Raw genomic sequence first — 19,430 nt, forward strand, 5'->3', positions numbered from 1 at the left:
CTGAGATGGATGAGTGGATTCCTTTAATAACAGAGTTCTGACGAACAGCTGCTGCGAGAGGTTCAACAAATATTGCAAAAAGCAAAGGTGAGAGTGGGCAACCTTGTCTCGTTCCCCTCTGCAGTGTGAAGCTTTGGGATGTTATTTTGTTTGTGGTTACTGAGGCCTTAGGTTTAGAGTATAGGGTCGAGATCCATTGTATGAATGATTCTCCAAAGCCAAATTTGCCAAGGACAGCAAGGAGGAATGACCAGTTGACTCTATCGAATGCTTTTTCTGCGTCTAGTGACAAGATTATTGTTTTCTTTTTAGAGTTCTGTGCCATGTTGATCAAATTAAACAGCCTTCTAACATTGTCTGTGGAGTGTCTATTTTTAATAAATCCTGTCTGGTCTTGGTATATAATTGACTGTACTACTTTCTCTAACCTGGAAGTGAGTGCTTCGGAAATAATTTTTATGTCTGTGTTAATAAGTGAGATGGGACGGTAACTTGAGGGTAACATGGGGTTTTTGTCTGGTTTAAGCAGTAATTTAATGTTTGCTGTATTCATGTGACCTCCTACATAACCTTTATTTTTAATCTCTGTTACTACTCTGAAAAAGAGCGGAGCCAGCATTGACCAGAAGTGTTTTAGGAATTCAGCAGGGAACCCATCTGGACCTGGTGCTTTGCCTGTTGACATGCTATCCAAAGCATTTTGTAGTTCTTTTAAGGTTAATGGTGAGTCTAAGGTGGTTTTCTGCTCTATGGTGAGCTGTGGTAGGTTTAAGTTATTGAGGAAGGTTTTCATATTTTCAGGGTCAGGGTTTAAGTTTGATGAGTATAGGTTTTGATAGTAATCATGAAAAACCTTATTAATATCCTGAGGTAAGTTTAAAGTTTGACCTGAATTATCAGAAATTGCCGCTATGAAATAGTTTTTCTTTGTTGTGTTTAAGCTGATTTGCTAAATATTTGCCTGATTTATTGTTGTAGTCAAAGTTTTTGTACCGTAATTGCTGTAAAATCAAATCTGTTTTTTAGATAAAATTATGTCCAGATTAAGTTTTGTATTTTGGAGTTTTTTCCATAAAAGTTCAGACGGGTTAGCTGCGTATTCTTCCGTAAGTTTCTTAATTTTTTCTTCAATCGTTTTTTCTGCTATCTGTTCCTGTTTTTTCTTATAAGAAGAGTATGATATAATCTTCCCTCTGATGACAGCCCTGCCGGTTTCCCAGAGTAAGGACGGTGACACTTCTAGAGAATTGTTTGTTAATAGAAAGTCCTCCCATTCTTTTCTTATCATTTTACCAAATTCACTGTCATTAAGGAATGAAGTATTAAAGCGCCACAGAGAGGATAATTTCTGATTAGAGTCACACTTCAGGGTGAGGGATATCGGGGCATGATTGCTAATGATTATAGGATGTATTTTAGAGGAAATCTTATGTGCAATGGATTTATTTGAGAGAAAAAAAGTCAATTCGGGAGAAGGATTTATGCACAGGGGAGAAGAAGGTGTATTCTTTTTTAGTTGGATTGTTCAGTCTTCATACATCACCTATTGCAAGATCATCCATGTAATTCATTAATACTTTAGCAGATCGAGACGGTTTTGTATTTGGGCACTTACTGGATCTGTCTAATGATGTGTTGAGTGTCAGATTGAAGTCACCTCCGATGATTACAGATGAATCTGCAGATAGGTCCGATAGCTCCGAAAAAACTATGGAAGAATTCAGGGTCGTCGTTATTGGGGGCATAGAGGTTTAGAATTGTGAAACATTTATTATAGATTACCACTTTGATAATAATATATCTACCCTCTGGGTCTATGGTGGAGTTGATTATCTTAAAGAGCAACCTTTTGTTGAAAAGAACCGAGACTCCTCTTTGCCTGGAATTGAAACACGAATTATATATTCTGTTCAAATTTGAGTCTGTCAGAGATTTTTCTTCTGATTGAAGTGAGTTTCTTGAAAGAAAACAATGTCTGCATTTAATCTTGATACATAATCAAATATCTTGATCTTTTTAGCCTGCGAGCGAATGCCACGCACATTCCAAGATGTTGCTGTAAACTGAGACATGGGAAGGAGTGCGGTTTAGTCCTTACGAATGTGAGCATAACCAAGAGTCTGAGAGCATTTGTGCACAGCTGTGTCGTGATAGACTTCAATGCAAGAAAGAAAGAGAAGAAATGCTTATCATGCGATACCACCACAGGGTAAGGGGCTGGGTTGAGAAGGTTAGTGAGAAGCACAAACATACAACAACAACAACCAGTACCAAAAGAATAAAACACGCAACGGGTAATTATATAAAGTGTAGGAAGGGGGGGGTATTGAGTGGATGTGAAAGAAAAAAAAAAGGTAAGGGGTTGGAGAAGAAAGAGGTGACATGGGTAGAGAGTGTCCTGTGAAACTGTATGAGCCTATACGTGTTTACCAACATCTGAGCAAGCATACACACACATACATACACACACACTTAGTATATATACACATATCCATGATTTTATTTTATTTATCTTTTGAATTATTTCAATTATTTTATATATATACATACATACATATTTAATTATTATTGTTTATATTTAATTTTTTATTTGTTTTTTTTTTTTTTTTTAAATTTTGTCAACATACATATATATATAGATATACATACACATAGAATACATATACACACACACACACACATACACATTTTACCTTTTAAATAGTGCTACCTTAACTACACCATGAGTGGAGAATTATCCTTTCAATATTAACTCATAAATCACCTGTGTATTTTTTTTTTTTTTTTCTTTTCTTTTTTTTTTTTTAATATGTTTTATTTTATTTTTCTTAGTAGAGCCAGGGGGTGATGTTAGAATCCCTAAATAGTTGGCCATCAATGTAAAGCTTGTCTACGACCAGTTTGGAATTACGGCCTCTCTGTCGGTTTTCTTTGAAGATAGGATATAAGGTTTTTCGGCGTTCATTTATTTCTCGAGGGAATTGATCATTCATGCCGAATTGCGTACCTTTAAGTTCCCTACCTTTACTTTTAACCTGGATTTTCTGTTGAAAGTGTTCAAATTTGGCAATGATAGGGCGTGGGTGGTTACCTCTGCGTGGACCGAGATGATGGACACGGTGAAAGGTGATGTTTTTCACGGTTTCTGCTGGGATTTTAAGCGCAGACGACATGAAGTTTTTCAGCAGAGCCTCTGGGTCGTCGTTGGGGGTTTCTGGAATACCTGAGAATATTACGTTGTCTCGCATACTGCGAGATTGGATATCCAGGACTGTCTCTTTAAGAAGCTTGTTTTCATTTTTCAGCTCTTTTACCTCCGTGGTCACCGCAGATAAAGCCAAATGGATGTCTTGATTGACTTTCTGTAAGTCCTGAATTTGTTGGTATGCAAATTCCAGGCTGGTTTTCATTTCCTGAAAATCTTGGTGCAGCAAGTCGACCACACTCAGCCTCTTATTGATGGATTTTAGGACCTCGGTGTGGGATTCTGCCTCCAGATCTGACGTGTCTGTTGATGTTCATTCGTTTTTTCGGCGTTTAGCGGACTTACCTGATGTGCTTGCGGCTTTCGGTCCGGATTCCATTACGTACTCGGCGTAATATCGGTCGATGAAGTCTTCGAGGTCCTCCACTCTGGCTGGTGAGAGGGCGCGTGGTCGGCTCTCGTTTGTGGCGTGGATTTAACGGTAAGAAGTGTTAATATGTGCAAATAAACAAAGTTGGTATGCTAGTCAAGGCAGCGAGCCACCATGTTGAATTTTCACAGACTGTCCCGTGACTCTCAGAACATCTTGCGTGACTTACCGTCTAATAAAAGAGATTAAAACAAACTGTCAAGCTACAATTTCAACCTTTTGCATTTATTTCAACCAAATGATGTTTGATTTATATATATATATATTGCCTTCAGTGGCTTTTACTTCATGTTTCACATCAGAGCTTGTCCTAGATGGCAGTGAAAGACAAGCTATCCATGTTCTCATTCCTGTGTGTGTGTGTGCATGTGAGTGTTGCCCCGTTGCCTCTTTAATATTCTTGTCACCTCATCCAAGCCTTTCTCAGGCTCTGCCTTTACTGTCAGTCCACTGTAAAATGATGCTTTAACACCACGCAGAAGCAAAGACCCTATTTGTGTTGTCATCAGTGTGAGGCTTCAGTTGGTTATGCGCTGGGATTTTCCCATTAGATTGTGGTTTGCAGCCTGCAGTCAATAAACACCATATTGAGGTCTCTCAGGTTAAAAAGGGGATTTCCAGGCTCTCCAAGTCCGCTCCTTGAACAAATACACGTATCAGGGAAAGTAAAACGAGGAGCTGGTGCAATGCGAGGAATAAAATGAGTTGCTCATGGAAGGAGAGCAAAGCTTTGGAGTCAGGTCAGCAGCAGCCAGTGCAGACAAAAGATTCCTAGTGCATTGAACTGGAACGAGAGGAGCTTTATGTAGACACACCTGATACCTGGACCTCCCAGCTCTGGGGCTGCCAAGTCTAAAATTAGCCTAAAAACTACATGAATCCCGACTGTGCAATGGTGGCTTGTTGGAGCCCGAAATGTAACGAGACCCGTATTGTAATAAAAAAAAAATAATGTTATATGCTGATGCACCGATATACTGGTTAATAATGAAACAAAAGTGCTGAGCCCGAAATGTATTAAAACCTTAAATGTTACAACTGGTCAATAATGTAACAAGATGCTGAGCCCAAAACTTAAAAACTTTCATTATTACATTACGGGGCAGGCAAAACATGTTTCCACTAATCATGTAATAATTTTATTACATCATAGAGTGAGTCAATGATTTATGGATTAAAAGGCTTATTGCTTCAATGTAGAGTAGTATAAAACACAAATACAGTATGTATGTGTGTGTGAGTGTGTATATATAATATACTGTATATATTGTGTTATTGTATTCTAGATTTTAGTTTTGGTGAACCTTGACATTTCTTTCAAGGTGAAAGAAGAAGAAAATATGTGTATTTTTGGGTTTAATTAAAGATGTATTACATTTTGGGTTCAGCACTTTTGTTTCATTATTGACCAGTTATTACATTTCAGGTTATATTACATTTTTTTTTTAATAACAATTCTGGTCTTGTTACATTTCGGGTTGTTGTTTCATATCGGCAGCGGTGACAAGTAACATAAAGTACAAAATACTAATAATTACTGTACTTAAGTACTTTTTCCTGGTATCTGTACTTTACTTAAAGGTGCAGTCTGTAACTCTCAGATGACAGAAAAAACATTATTTGTTGTGTAAACTACCAACTAGTTCAGTAGGAAGTTGTTGTTGAAACTTACAAAATCCTCCATTTGTTCTTAAATTATTCCACAAAATCTCCTCAAATTAAATAAAAATCGGTCAAAAAAATTATCAAAGGATATTTAAGTATCTGTCATTTTTTGTTTAGATATTGTTGATGCCTTCCATACTTCAAGTCTAATTTATATTGGAAGTACAAACATTGTTTAAATTGTTGTTGCCCACTTGTGATTAAACTTGTCCCTTTTTGGCCCCAGAACTAAAAATTAGTTTGACACCCCTGACTTAAACTAACTGTAAAGGCCAGTGAATAAGAACACATTTCTGATGGAGAAATAGCCATGTACAAAATATTGATGTATTGTTGATGTGTATTTATACCTTTCCAGAGATGCACTAAACCTCCTGAAAGCAACTCCTGCCCCTAAAGCAGCACCAACCACAACAATCACTCCAGCTGATCCACTTCCTGTTCCTACTGCGGCACCTACCCCACCGCCCCCAGGTGTCAGACCCAACATCCCTCCCCTCTCCATACCAGGGAAACCAGGAGCACCAGTAAGTTCTCCTCCCTCAAGATTTTTCCTAATACCACAATTTTTGTGTTCCTTTATGAGCATTTTCAAACAAAAATACTTCATTTCAAACTTTTGAGTGGCAATTTCAAGCCTTTACTTTGTCTATCTGATTAAAAAAAAATAATACTGCCACCAGCAGCTTGAAAGAGACCAAGGAGAATTGATTAAATGTTATTCCACAGACCATTCTGGAATTTGATGAATGCTTTCTAGCCGTCTTATTGTTTATACAATAAAAAAGCTTGTTTTTTGGATAGCAAATTTTTTTTCAAGCTAAAACTGTAGTAATATTAGTATTATTATATTTGATGGTGTTTGCACTGTAAAATTCAGTGTTTACTAGCATTTGACCTACATTGTTTTCTCTAAACAAAGTTGACGCCTTTTTCACACTATGCAACCCGATTAGGGATGTAACGATTAATCGTAAGGCAGTTAAAAATCGATTCATAGGTGTCACGGTTAATATCGATTTCCTGAAAATTGAATCTCAGTACTTTTTTTAAACAGCAGAGCTATATATTTATCCTTCTCTTGTCCAAATGCTGAGGCGGGGGGTGGAATCTGCTACTACTTTCTTTCTGGCCGCCTTCTACTCTTAAATATGTTCATAAATGATTCCTTATCCCTTTAGCACCAAAAAAATATCTGTAATATTACGTGAATATCTGTAAAAGTCACGTTTTTCTATTAGCTCTGTCTGCTAGCACATAGCATCTCTTCTTCACTGCACAGAATATCTGCATGGCAACCGACCACTGGGTTACCAGCGCCCTCTGCTGGTCCAAACAAATATCTGATGTAAATACAGGGCAATGACTGTTTTTTTTTTTTTTTTTAAAAGTCCAATTGTTAAGGTACAAAATACATTTTCAGTTGCACTTTTAAAAAGAAAAAGAACTATTATGCAGTTTTGCATTGTTTACTATAGAACCAGAATTTAAATTAATAGGCTTCTTCTTCATTTGTATTCTTCCTTTATTTATTTCATTTAAGATTTATTTTTAGGTAAATTGCATTGTTTTGAATAGTTTATCAAGGGATTCTTTTGACAATGAAAAATAAAAGGAAAATAATACAGTATTTTCTATTTTTTTTCCCGAAAAAAATAAAGGAATATTTTTCAGTCATCATTTGTCTACAGTCCCATTTTGTAAAATAAATCGTGAGAGAATCGTATCGTGAACCCAGTATTGTGAACCGAATCGTATCTGGAGTTTAATGAATCGTTACATCCCTAAACCCGATTGTTTATTCGGTGCAATAAATAACAAATCACACGTCTAGCCATTGCTCATCTTTTCCTCCTCCTCAGGGAACTTTTACAGAGATCCCTGCCACAAATATCCGTAGAGTGATTGCCCAAAGACTGACCCAATCAAAGACCACCATCCCTCACGCATACGCCTCCATCGACTGTGACATGGCTGCAGTCATGCTACTTCGCAAAGATCTGGCTAAAGGTAAAAGCATTTGCTCTGCAGTGCAATTCTTCTCATGTATGGGAAAAACCACATGCAAACAGCATGTTTGAAGGAAGGAACTCAACCATGAAGATTGGGATTTGAAGGTTTTCACATGACTGGTTATGCTGTTCATTCTTGGCTAAAGTACTCGTAGTCAAATGTAGTTTTTAGTTTTGTTCAAAGCCGACATACAAACATTTCCTTTCTATTGTTCGTCAGTTCTTGAAATTTTCAAAGGGGTTAATGTTATCAGAGCTGAATTAAACCAATGATAGAGCAGGACAAAGTCTCTTTTAGATTGCATAAGAAACGACATATGAACTAACTGCTTCTGCAGTACCAAAGAAAGAGGTACTTGAGCAGGTTTCCTTTTATCGCAAACGGAATAAAAATGCAAACTTTTTTTCTATTTTGAAACTGCTAACACTGTTCAAGTAATCGTTTTACGGAAGCTAAAAATATCTGGTGGCAGATTGCATCACAGCACGACTGATACTCACATTCTGTAATCAGATTTGTTGCCAGATATGTTTTTACAGAATAGTTTCCATAAACAGTTTCACAGCATTTCACTACATTTCTTTATAGTTTAAAGTGTTTAAAATGGGATCTTTATAGCAGTGGTTTCCAACCTTTTTTTGGGTCATGACCCCATTTTGATATCACAAAAAAGGTGACCCCAGAGACTTGTTTCTCCTCTCCAGAACTACGTGTTTGGTATTGTATGTCACAAATACAGAATAGCCAGGATAGGTGACTAAAGTGACCAGATCCACCACCTCAGATAGTTATATTTGAGGAAGTTCAAATATAGAATGCAGTTGTTTGATATTTATTGTGTGTGATGTGTTGATTTTTAAAGGAATATTTTTAAACGTTCCGAAATATCATTTTATTTAGTTAAGTTTATTTGACTAATTACTAGACATTTCAGGTGACCCCATTTTAATTCCAGGTTGAAAAACATTGCTTTAGTGCATTGTCTTACTTTTTTAGGCAGAATACTTATTGAAAATGAATAAAGCCAATCAGAAACGACAGGGCTATGTATATAAAGTCTAATGGATTCAATTACTTTTTCCAGTTTATTCATTCAAACTGGTTTAAAGAGAGAAAAAAAACATAACATAATGTAAAATTTTGCTTTTTACTTTTATTGTTATTTCTTTATTTTTCTGTATTTTGTAAAGTGACTGAGTCCCAAAAAACGCTATAGAAAATTTTATTATTATTATTATTATTATTATTATTATTATTATTATTATTATTGTTGTTGTTATTATTAAAATCTACCAAGTGCTCACTCACAAATTCTCTAACAGATAATCATACCTTGTTTGAATTAGTGCAGGGTGAAGAACTAATTGTATAATAAAATAATTTAGTCGTCCCTCTCCATTGATGCTTTTCATCTTTTTATTATTATTTAAAACAGTCAGAGCATGTGTAGGAAAACAAATAAGATGAAAAGAAAAGACAGTGTATCAGAACATTTTGCTCATCAGGATAACTTCATCTTTCTCTCTTGTATCCTTTCAGAAAATCAGTTTTCAACGTAATGCCAGAACAACGCTTTAAAAATGATAAGATTTAGCGTCAGCAAATTGTTTCAAAGTTGATCTTTTTTTGGTATTTGTGGTACTTTTTTTTCTACATTCTCACTGAGTTATTCTGCTGTTGTCAAGCAAACGGTACATGTTTCTGGTGACTGCGATGTAGGAAACGGTCCAGCCGTTTCAGGCCTATTAGTGAGGACGTGTGTGTTGGGAGGAATTCTGTCTCCGGTTGTTTGTGCGGACCCTCATTGTTCAGGAGCAGAGCGATTTCACGGTTAGCTCATTAATCAACCGGCTCACAGCGTTCATAACCGTCTGCTTCTGCTCTTTTAAACTCCGGCTAAAGTTGGCAGAGATGCCAGCGAGTCTAAACCTGCTCCTGTAGCTCTCTACTCTCACTGGGAATAAATCTATTAGACAGAGTTAAACAAACTTAAACATCCACAGAATCCTAAATACTTTCCTTTATGTGCAAAATCTTGATAATTTTGTTATACATGCGCCATTTATTTGTTTTTTGTCCCTGCAATTTGCAGGGTTTGTTTTTTCTCACTCTCTTCTTTATTTCCTTTTTCTTTTTTTTTTCATTTTGAAAGTTTCATAACCTTTCCTCTTTTTTGCTTCCCCACACAAGGCACTTCTTCAAAAAAGCCAAATTACACAATAATATTTTTGTCGTTTTGTTTTTCAGAACAGATCAAAGTGTCGGTCAATGACTTCATTATCAAGGCAGCAGCTGTTACACTCAAAGTAAGTCTAGAGTATGTTTATTGAAAGTCAGTTTCTTAATAGGTTGGAGGAGTGTGAATGTTTAAATTAGTCATTTTATACACATTTACAGTCCCTTTGTGTGATCTGTTATGTCATATTTCAGCCCACGTGGATCATGTCAAGTCCTTTAGAAATTAAAAGGATGTCAAACCGCCTGAAGTTAGTTTTTCAGTTTAAAAGAAGTCAAAAAAAGAAACCAATGAAGGAAGGTTTTAATGAAATGTTCATAAATTAATTTTTAAGAACTTTAATGCTTAGTTTGAAGGGTGTGTTTGTTATTTTCTGATTGCCTAACCCTCAGACACTTTGGCTCCTTGATTAAGAAAAATAATAATTTCCCATTGCGTCTTAATTTTCTAGAGACAAAAAGACCTTTATTTGTGATCATAGCACAAAAACACCCTCTGTTTTTATAATGGCAAGTATGCTGTTGTATTTCTAGGATTACAATCTTTGGTGTCCCTTTTCATGCTTTCACTCATAAACCATGTCAAAAATGTGTGTAATCGTGGATCTGTTCATCCAGGAAATGCCAGAAGTCAACGTGACTTGGTCTGGTGATGGTCCACAAGCGCTCGATTCCATCCACATCTCTATTGCTGTGTCCACTGACAAAGGGCTCATCACACCCATCATCACAGATGCTGCCAACAAAGGAGTCCAAGAGATTTCAGCAAATGCAAAGGTAGAAAAAAAAATCATCAATAAATTAATTCATTCACTGCCAGCCGTTTTAGACCATTTTGACTGATTTTTAAAGACCCACAGGATATTTTGTACTTTGACAATCTGAAATCTGACACCATATTCTGAAAGATTCATTTGTTTGGGGTTTCTAGCTTGTTTTGTTCTTCTGTAATCAGCAGTTGAATAGAAGCAAGTTTCACACAAATCGCCAGTTTGTGACAAAAAGCTGAGAAAAAAGGCTTTTTCTGAAAAATCCTGTCAGTAACTTTAAAACTATTTTTCTTTTTTTTGCTTTAGGGACACCTCAACATTGGTTTCCTTCTAAAAAAGTACAAAAACAACACTGAGACCAGGCTTTTGATTGCAAAATTATTATTATTTTATTTTCTGGGTCTGAATTGAATTACTGTTTTTTGGCCTTGCTCCAAGTCTCCCCCCCTCGGTTCCCCCACGTCATTTCCTCCTCCACCCGGACATGCAGAGTGGACCCGCATGTCCCGGTTTGTAGATCATTTTGTCACATGATTGCAACACTCTCAATAGTCCAGTTAGTTCCACACACGCTCTGGTCGAGTGTGAGCTGGGAACTTCACCGTCTTCCGCCATTTTCTGCCTCGTCCCTGGTTTCTCCCTCCCATCAATGGTGTTAATCACAGCTAATCTCTCATCCAGAGGTGCTCTGCTGTCACCTACATGCCTCCAGTTGGTCACTACACCATAATACAAGCCTGATCGCATATATGCATCAATTGACGCATATATGTGTCAATGGCAGTGAGTGAGTTAAGTAAATAAATGCCAAAATAATAGTTGCACAATATCCACGGTACCCTCCGGTGCCAAACTGTAACGTTCCTACTATAATAGAAATTCTACATAACGGTACTACCGTGGATTACAATACTACCGGTGCCAGTTTCCGCTACATAGTGGCTCCCTCTACTCTCCTCCATGATAGGCTGTTTCAGTACACTGGGTCTGCCCGTCTGATAGCTGATTGGCTGTTTGTGTGTTTCGAGGCAGAGACGGTAAAGCAATAGCAGATCTACTGTGCAGGCGCTGTCACCAGCTATAGGAGCCAAATGAGGGAACACTTTTTTTGTGTTTTTTCCGCACGGACTAGGAGCGATCTTTTATTTATTTATTTTTTATTTTATTTTTTATTTACAGAGATATTTATAACGTAAAAACAATATTTACAAATCATATACATACAAAGGAGGTATCGCATCCAATCTCATAAAACACCAGTGATGTCACCCAGATATATGCATACAAATATAGTTTTATCAGGGAATCAGTTCCTGTTTATGTATTTTATCCTCTATGGTTTATTATGTTGGAGAAGAAGCATTATTGTCAAATAGGTTTTTTTTAAAAGACATTCAATTTGTTATCCTAAGTTGATTATTTATATTAGTTAAACGTAAATTGATGTGCAAAGGAAACTGAATGATTTTTTCTTTTTTTTTAATTTTCAACCATATAAATTCTAACTTCATTTATTAGTTTTTTTTGCTTATATGCTTCTGTTTATGTACTCTTATCATGCACCAAACAACACTATAAGTAATTAATAAGTATTTCTAATAAAAATTATAAATGAAAAAAAAGGCTTCAGTATTGCGATATTACTCGGAACCGTGATACTTTGTCTGGTATAGTATCGTGGTTAATCATTTTGGTATCGTGACAACTCTAGCCAAAATATTCTCTTGAGGTGTAAAATCCTTTATTCATCACAGGGACGACATGTTGACGCGTTTCAACTCAATTTTCATCAGGACTAAAAATGATTAAAAGAGTAAAAACAGGTGCTTAATACTGTGTGAGAGAGATCATGTGACCAAAAGGCATCAATAAACATACATAGACAGGCAAACATTAAACAATAAAGATATTATTAAGAGATATTCTTGGGGGTTTGGCCCGGGGACTCGCCCTTGGGGATTTCCTCTTCTGCGGTGGTGTCCTTGGGGCCTGGCGGGCCTGGCCGGCTGGCTGGGCCGGTCCTGGCGGGGATCTTCCGGGGCGGGTGGTGCGGGCAGCGCCCTGCCATGCCTGCGGGTGCGGCGCTGGGTGGCCCCGGCTTGGGCGGCGCCCTGTGAGCCGGGCTCTGCGAGCCGGGCTCTGCGGTGTGGCTGGGCCCTTTGGTGGGGGGGGGGCTGTCTAGGACTCATCGTGCGGGCGGCATCAAGGAAAGGCGCTCTGGGGTGCTTGGTCGGTGCTCCTGGGGGCCGGCGGGGCAACTTGCAGCATCCCCTTGGTGCCCTCAGCGACTGGGCGTGGTCGCTGTCCCTGCTAGCTTTGGGCCCCCCGGCGGGCGCCCGCTGGCTGCCCGTTCGGCGCGGCTCTGGCCGTCTGCTGGGCGTGGGCCTTGGCTCCTCTGCTGGGGTCTCGGGCGGGGGCTCTCTGGGCCCTCCCCTAGGGGGTTGGGTGCTTGAGTGTGGGTGGGTGGGGGGCAGGATGCCGGCGGGGGGCCTTGGGGTCGGGGGTTGGGGTCGGTGGCGGGATGCGCTGGGTGCTCGGCTGCTTGGGGCTTCCTCAGATGTGTGTGTGGGGGGCGGTGGCTGCCTCTCGGCCTGGGATCTTGGGGGCGTCTGGGGGGTTGCTCGGCCGTGGGGGAGTGGCCTGAGGCTCCCTGGCCCCCACTCTTTCTGCTGGCCTGGCTGCATCTGCGGGCCCGGGGCAGTTCCTGGGTTTGCGGTAACGGTTTTTGCATGTATACTGGTATACGATGCACTGACACGCCTTGGGATGTGGGATAAAACTCATACTGGGCTTAACTTTAGACACGTTAATCCCAAATACCTTTAGGTACTACCACTCACTCATTCCCCCTGTCCACAGCCACCACCATTATAGCTAAGCTTCACATTTGTCACTATACTGGCTTGATTACACAACATAATAAGCACAATATATTCTACAACTTCACATCTCACCCTCACTGTATAACAATCTATTCTTTCCCACCCTTTTTATTTCCTATCTTGAGCCTCTCCTCCCTGCTCCCTTTCCCCTCCCCCTCCACCTAGGTGTAACACTGCTCTCCCTTTTTATATCCTCCCTATAATAAAAGATTTCTTACCTTAGGGAGGGCTGGTGATGGTCACATTTAAGCAATAAAATAAACCAATTTATTTTATTGCAATAACAAAACATGCGTTGCTGTCTCATAATGATTGCACTTCTTGTAGTGTTGACCTTTGACAGCATGTGCAGCCAACAGAAAAGAGAAAAAAAAAAGAGATATTCTTTAAGATGAGTGTCTGTTTCATAATGATATGCATTTACCAAGAGCTTCACTGCTTAGATCAGATTAACCACAAAACAATGTTAAATATCAGTGTCAGACATATAGCAGAGATAACTGGAATGCTGAAAATAAATAATATTAATATATATTTATCATTATAAAAAGATTGTTATATACTGTATATCATTGTAGATTAAAAATGCCATCAAATAGTTCATATTAATATATTATGTTTAACGTTATAAAGCTATAAATATATAATTATAAATTAAATATCTCATCACAGGGGGGCACAAGAAAAAACAACACATCCGAACACAAGCTATAATGATTTTATTTGTTTGGTTTTTTTCTTTTTCTTTTTCTTTTTTTTTGGGGTTCAGTTGTGGATGTTTTATTGCTAACACACGTCACTGACAACTATATTTTCCAAATATTATTTAGTTGGAAAACTCTTTTGTTATCCAGTGATGGAAATAACTACTATGGCCTTTCATGAAGCAGAGATTTAAAATTGGGATCATTTTGTGTTCTTTGGTCGTCTGTTGAAGTTCTGACTCGTCAAAGATTTCAAAGCAAAAATAGGTCAAACACCTGAGAACAATCAACCTCACAACCTGCATGTATGGACGTAGACACACACTGATTTTCCCTGAAGACAAGTTCTGATAAAAGAAATGTTGTTTTCAGACAAAAATGAGAAGGTTAACGTCTAGCAGGAGGTTTAACCACCTTTTAAATCTCACTTTTTTTTTAAATTACTGTTTTTATCATCTTTACTGGTGATCTACGGAGCTAAACCCATCAATGATATTAATTTTCTAGTGGTTTTTGTGACAGTCATAGCCCTGCACATCCAATCGCATAAGCGAGAGTCTGGGTTTGTGGAGGAAGTGCGTGGATGGGTAATGATACACTATTAGTCAGATTGAACCACTTGTGATAAATCTGTCACTGTTCTGGCAGATGTAATTGCTCCAGTGTTGACTGTATCTCTGAAAATACATTCCTACACAAAAGGACTCTGTCTCTATTGAACGCAGCACGTGGTTTCTGCACAACGTGCTTCACTGCTCATGGAAGATGTGTGAGTTTCTACAGAGAAAGTAATGTTTGATTAACATTTTTAAGAAAGATGTTTCCAAAGCTAAAAGAGGAATGTGTGTCTATCAGAAGTGTTATCAAGCTTTGCCTTTATATATATAAAAAAAAAAAACATGCTGCACTTCCTCAAATCGCCATCACCTGTTTTTTTTTTAAATTTTTTTTATTCACATCATGACGTGCATCAACACCCACTGCTGCTTTTTTTTTGCATTAAGAACAAAACCAGCATCCCACAGTGTTCAAGTCTGACGCTCACATGTTGTATTGTCTCATGTTTAACTGAGCAGGGATTTAGACACAGTAACGTGTTCTTTTTTTCTACCACGTGTTGGGTCTCTTTTTTCTGTTGTTCCTTTTTTCATTTCAGCGCACAACTCCACAGCCCATAACATATATGGTTTCCACTTGCATCACTTTTCTTAACAGGTCATCCATTGTTTTGTTTTTTTTTTTAAATCATTTAAGTGTGTTTATTACAGACGTTCAATAAAATTCAATAAAATGCTCTGAAATGGGTTATACTACTGTATATATTATATAGCATTCAGCTGGAATCATCAGTGAGTGTGGTTATCAAGGCCGTGGTCGTACAGCTGATGTAAATCCTAACCCAATGCAAAGCAGCACCAACTGAAAGCCAAATATAATTCCTTATTGTTCCCCTGATGGCTTCTTCTTTTCTGCTCAGAAATTATATAAAAATATTTATTATAAAACAACAGTTAGGGTGACAGTGAAAGAATTGGGGAAAGAAAGCAGTCAACTCTTTTGGTTATTCTGAAAGTGTAATGTGATTCTGATGTTGTAAATATTGTGTTGTGGAGTTTAATGTATTCACAGCTGGCAGCTTCTTCTTTTCTGCACAAGCATTATTTAAATTATGTATAAAATATATATTACGGTATATAAATAAGCTATATCAAACAGAAAGAAAAACTTGCAAGGTTTTTTTTTTCAGAAAAAAAATTGTACGAATAGTAATATGAAATAAATCTTTCCATGTAATTTATTCTACAAAGTTGTTTTTTTTTTTTCATTTTTTTATTATGTATGTTAATTTTCTTTCTTTTTGTACCTTGTCTGCATATGCTGTCACATATGCACATCTATACCTTTATTATTGCAACAAATTTTATTGGATAATTGTGACCATCACCAGGCCTGCCCAAGGAAGGGTAAAAAAAAAACAACTTTATTCAACGGAGAATGTAAAAGAGAGGGCAGTGTTGCACCTAGATAGGGGGAAAGGGAACAGGGGAGAGGGAGTTTGGGTAGTACAGTGGAAGGATTAGGGAATGTAAGCAGTCAAATATGTATTTATTTTTATGCTAATGTTCTGTTTCTCATGTCTCCATAGACATTGGCCCAGAAAGCTCGTGATGGGAAACTTCTACCAGAGGAATATCAGGGAGGTTCATTCAGGTAAAAAGAAGAAATACTGTGTCACTTATGCATTAGGGATGTCTTCTTTTTTTTATCTTTTTAAAGATTGGTGTTAACATTTGTAGGAGGATGAGTTATTATTAATGGGTTATATAGAATATTAATTATGATTATTAATATTACTTCAAATTTTGCGGGGTGCCACTCCTTTTAACAGGAGAAATATGTCTAAGTTTTTAGACTAAACTCATCAATGTGAAACCAGGGAAAAGTGAATTCTAACAGCAACATCTACACCATAACCACAGCTTTAATGAATCAGAGGAATCAAAGATTATGTTTAACCTTTTATTCAAAAGTCAACAATTAACACAGTCAAAATATCAATTGAAATGGGATAATTAAATCATGATAAAATGCATTTCTAGGCTAATAAAAGTGAGGATTATATGTAATAAAGTGAAATCACTATTCTAGGAGAATGCTAGTCTACTAAATATTGAATAAAAATGCAGGATACACATTCGAATAATAAGATCATAAAATCAAAGAATAAAATCATAAAGAGAGCTCATAAAACAAAGAGAGGAAGACAGACAGGGGAGACGAACAAACATGAATGAGATGAACTGTGTGTGGAACATGTTGTGAGTGTGTGTAAGTATGTAGTTATGGAAGTATGTATGTGATCCATTGTGGATGAAGTTTGCTGACGAAAGTTCATTCAGGTACCTTGAAGATGGTGTCAGGGTTGGACCTGGAGGTGCTGTTTGAAGAGATGCAGTAGGACGTGCCACCGTTGAGTTCTGTTGCGTTTCAACAGAGTGTAGCCCCTTCAGCCGATCCAGGCGGTTCTGGCCTTCGCAGTTGGGTTAGAGAGTGGCTCGTGGCTTACCCCAATGGGTCGTGGGCCGGGCTTCTTTCGGCTGTTACGCACGTCACTAGATGCTGGATTCGTCCGAACCAAGCAGATGTTGATTCCAAAAATCTAACTGTTTCAACTAAAAATAAAATGAAATAAATGAAAAGGTGGGGAAGGGAAACGCGTTGAGTATGAAACGCCAGCGTCCCAAAACTGAAGTTAGGAGCGGCTTTCTTCCTTTTAAAAGCTTATCTTTGGGACTTGCCTCCCAAGAAAGGAACTTCGTTGATTGGTTTAAAGTTGCCAGCATCTCAGCTGGCTGCCCTTGGGTGTGTCTGTGGTGTGTGTTTATGTGAGCCAAAAACAAACAGGAGGGATGATTCCTAGATTTACACATAAACCATAATAATGAGCATATTCAAATAATCTTTTCAACATCATATCTTGAAATATCATGTATTACGAAAGAGTTTGATACCAAACACGACTGGAAAATAGCCTAGGATCACTTTAGGAACCGGTTAATGAATTTTACTTGTAATTACTCATAAACATAAATGTCAAAAATCATGTTATGCCTCTTCTTAACTATATGGTTGCAGTAGATACCTCAAACTAACTTTTGTGATGTTTTCTGGTATTTTAAGTACTTTTTAAATGATGGAACATTTAAAATAGCATTCTGTGGGTATTAAATTATCTGAAAAGAGTGGAATAGGACAGACAACATTTGCAATTTCATTGCATTGTAACTTTTCAAACATAATACAATTTCTTTGTTCTCCCTTCTTCACTGGGACACATCTCAGAGAAGGGGCCTGGAAAGTGTCGTTCTGTGACATCTCACCACAGGGGGTCAAAGGGTCATTGGGACAGTTCTGTGATCTTACAGCATCCCAAAAGTATCTGTTTGTAAAGGAGGGAGAAGACGAATGTTCTTCCCCCGTGTGGAGTCGTAAAAAGAGTTCGTACTGAATATTTCAAACAGTCTTTTCGGCTACGGTATTGGGTTCAAAGGCCACATAGTGGGGTTAGCTATGGACCTCAAAGTTGCGGGGGCAGTTATTGTGTAAACAGTTCGTGATAAAGAAACGGGCTCCTTGGTTAATTCCTGCTAGGAAGAGGGTCTTTAGGCTTGATGTGGTTTGGTTCCCTACACATTTGTCTTTTGTTGCTATAATTTCATTTCCCTGGTTATAATGATTAAATCTCAGGTCTGGATGTCTGTATTGAATTGGGTATTTGGTGACAAAAACCATCCCTTTAGTGCCAACAGTTGTTTAAATGTGGATCAGAGGCCTTTTAATGCTCATTGGAATTAATGGTGTCATTTAGACTTTAATGGGGTTTCTATGTCAGGCAGGAGTGATGAGTTCTGTGGGAGAAGCAGATCTTTTTCTTCTCTGGGGGATGTATGTGTCCACTCTTCCGCTATCCTATGGGTACAAATCTTAAGACAAATAGAAGCGGATTCTGAGCCAGTCCTGCTTAGCATATTTAACATGTAAAAACAGTGTAATTACATTAAATGTTTAAATGTAGTGCCACTGCTACAATGTTTGTACTGAACCACATGGGGGCCAAATCCGGCACTTTAGATTATCCAAATGGGCCCGTGGGAGAAAATAGAAATGACAGAAAACATGAATCATTGTGTGAATTAGCAAATAATTTGGTTGTAGATTCCTCAGTCCCAAGAAAATGCATAAATTCAATGAAACTCTTTAACATTTGCAGGGGTTCGCTATTTTCCCGTGCCTATATAACATGGCCACAGTCACAAATTGTGGAAAGAACTTGAACATTGAAGAACAGTCATGTGGAGACAGTCAGTAAAATGATGGTCCATTGTTCTATGAATCTGTGATAAGCACATTTATTTATTTATCTGAATATTATCCACTGTTATCCAGGAAGTGTATTATTTGTGCCATAGTATGTACTCATCTTAAAGATGTAGATCCTTGTTTTAATCAGAAATTTAAAAAAAAAAGTGTAAAAGTGACCAAAAGTGGTGGAAAATGGGATTTTAAACACTACAGAAACTGGTTATAAGTTGCAAGTTCGAGTGGCCAAAAATGGACAGAGAAAATGTTCAAAGTGTCACTATTGGAACACTTAGTTTAAACTGGCCGGTAAGTTCAATAATAAGCAGGAAATTGGGTGAAAAGAGGTTAAAAGTGACAATAATGGGTCAACATATGCAACATTAGGTGGGAAAAGTGGTGGAAGGGGTTTATTAGGGCTGAAAATGTCTTGAAAGTGCAGAAAAAGCATAGAAATTTCAGAAATAGGAGCAATGTAGCATAAATGCATTAAAAAGAACAAAAATATGGCAAAAAAATTGATTAAAATAGGTTGAAATATGGCAAGTCTTTTGTAGCTGCAGAAAAATGGTAAAAGAAAATGGGCTTAAATTGTTGAAGAAAATATTCTTAGTTTTTTGAAGGCATCTGGTGACCCCCTCCCAGAGTCTTGCTACCCCAAAGGGG

At 37.8% G+C, this 19,430-nt stretch overlaps 1 protein-coding gene across 1 annotated transcript in view; it reads left to right on the top strand.

The window, feature by feature from the left end:
• pdhx (pyruvate dehydrogenase complex component X) overlaps positions 1-19,430 on the top strand; it is a 44,496-nt gene that overhangs the window by 24,206 nt on the left and 860 nt on the right. Inside the window, exons 6-10 of the mRNA XM_028450886.1 lie at positions 5,659-5,827; positions 7,163-7,310; positions 9,561-9,619; positions 10,167-10,325; positions 16,051-16,115. Coding sequence (XP_028306687.1) covers positions 5,659-5,827; positions 7,163-7,310; positions 9,561-9,619; positions 10,167-10,325; positions 16,051-16,115 — 600 coding nt within the window. The remainder of the gene's footprint in view (positions 1-5,658; positions 5,828-7,162; positions 7,311-9,560; positions 9,620-10,166; positions 10,326-16,050; positions 16,116-19,430) is intronic.

Source organism: Gouania willdenowi, chromosome 6, assembly GCF_900634775.1.
Source record: "Gouania willdenowi chromosome 6, fGouWil2.1, whole genome shotgun sequence".
Taxonomy (NCBI): domain Eukaryota; kingdom Metazoa; phylum Chordata; class Actinopteri; order Blenniiformes; family Gobiesocidae; genus Gouania; species Gouania willdenowi.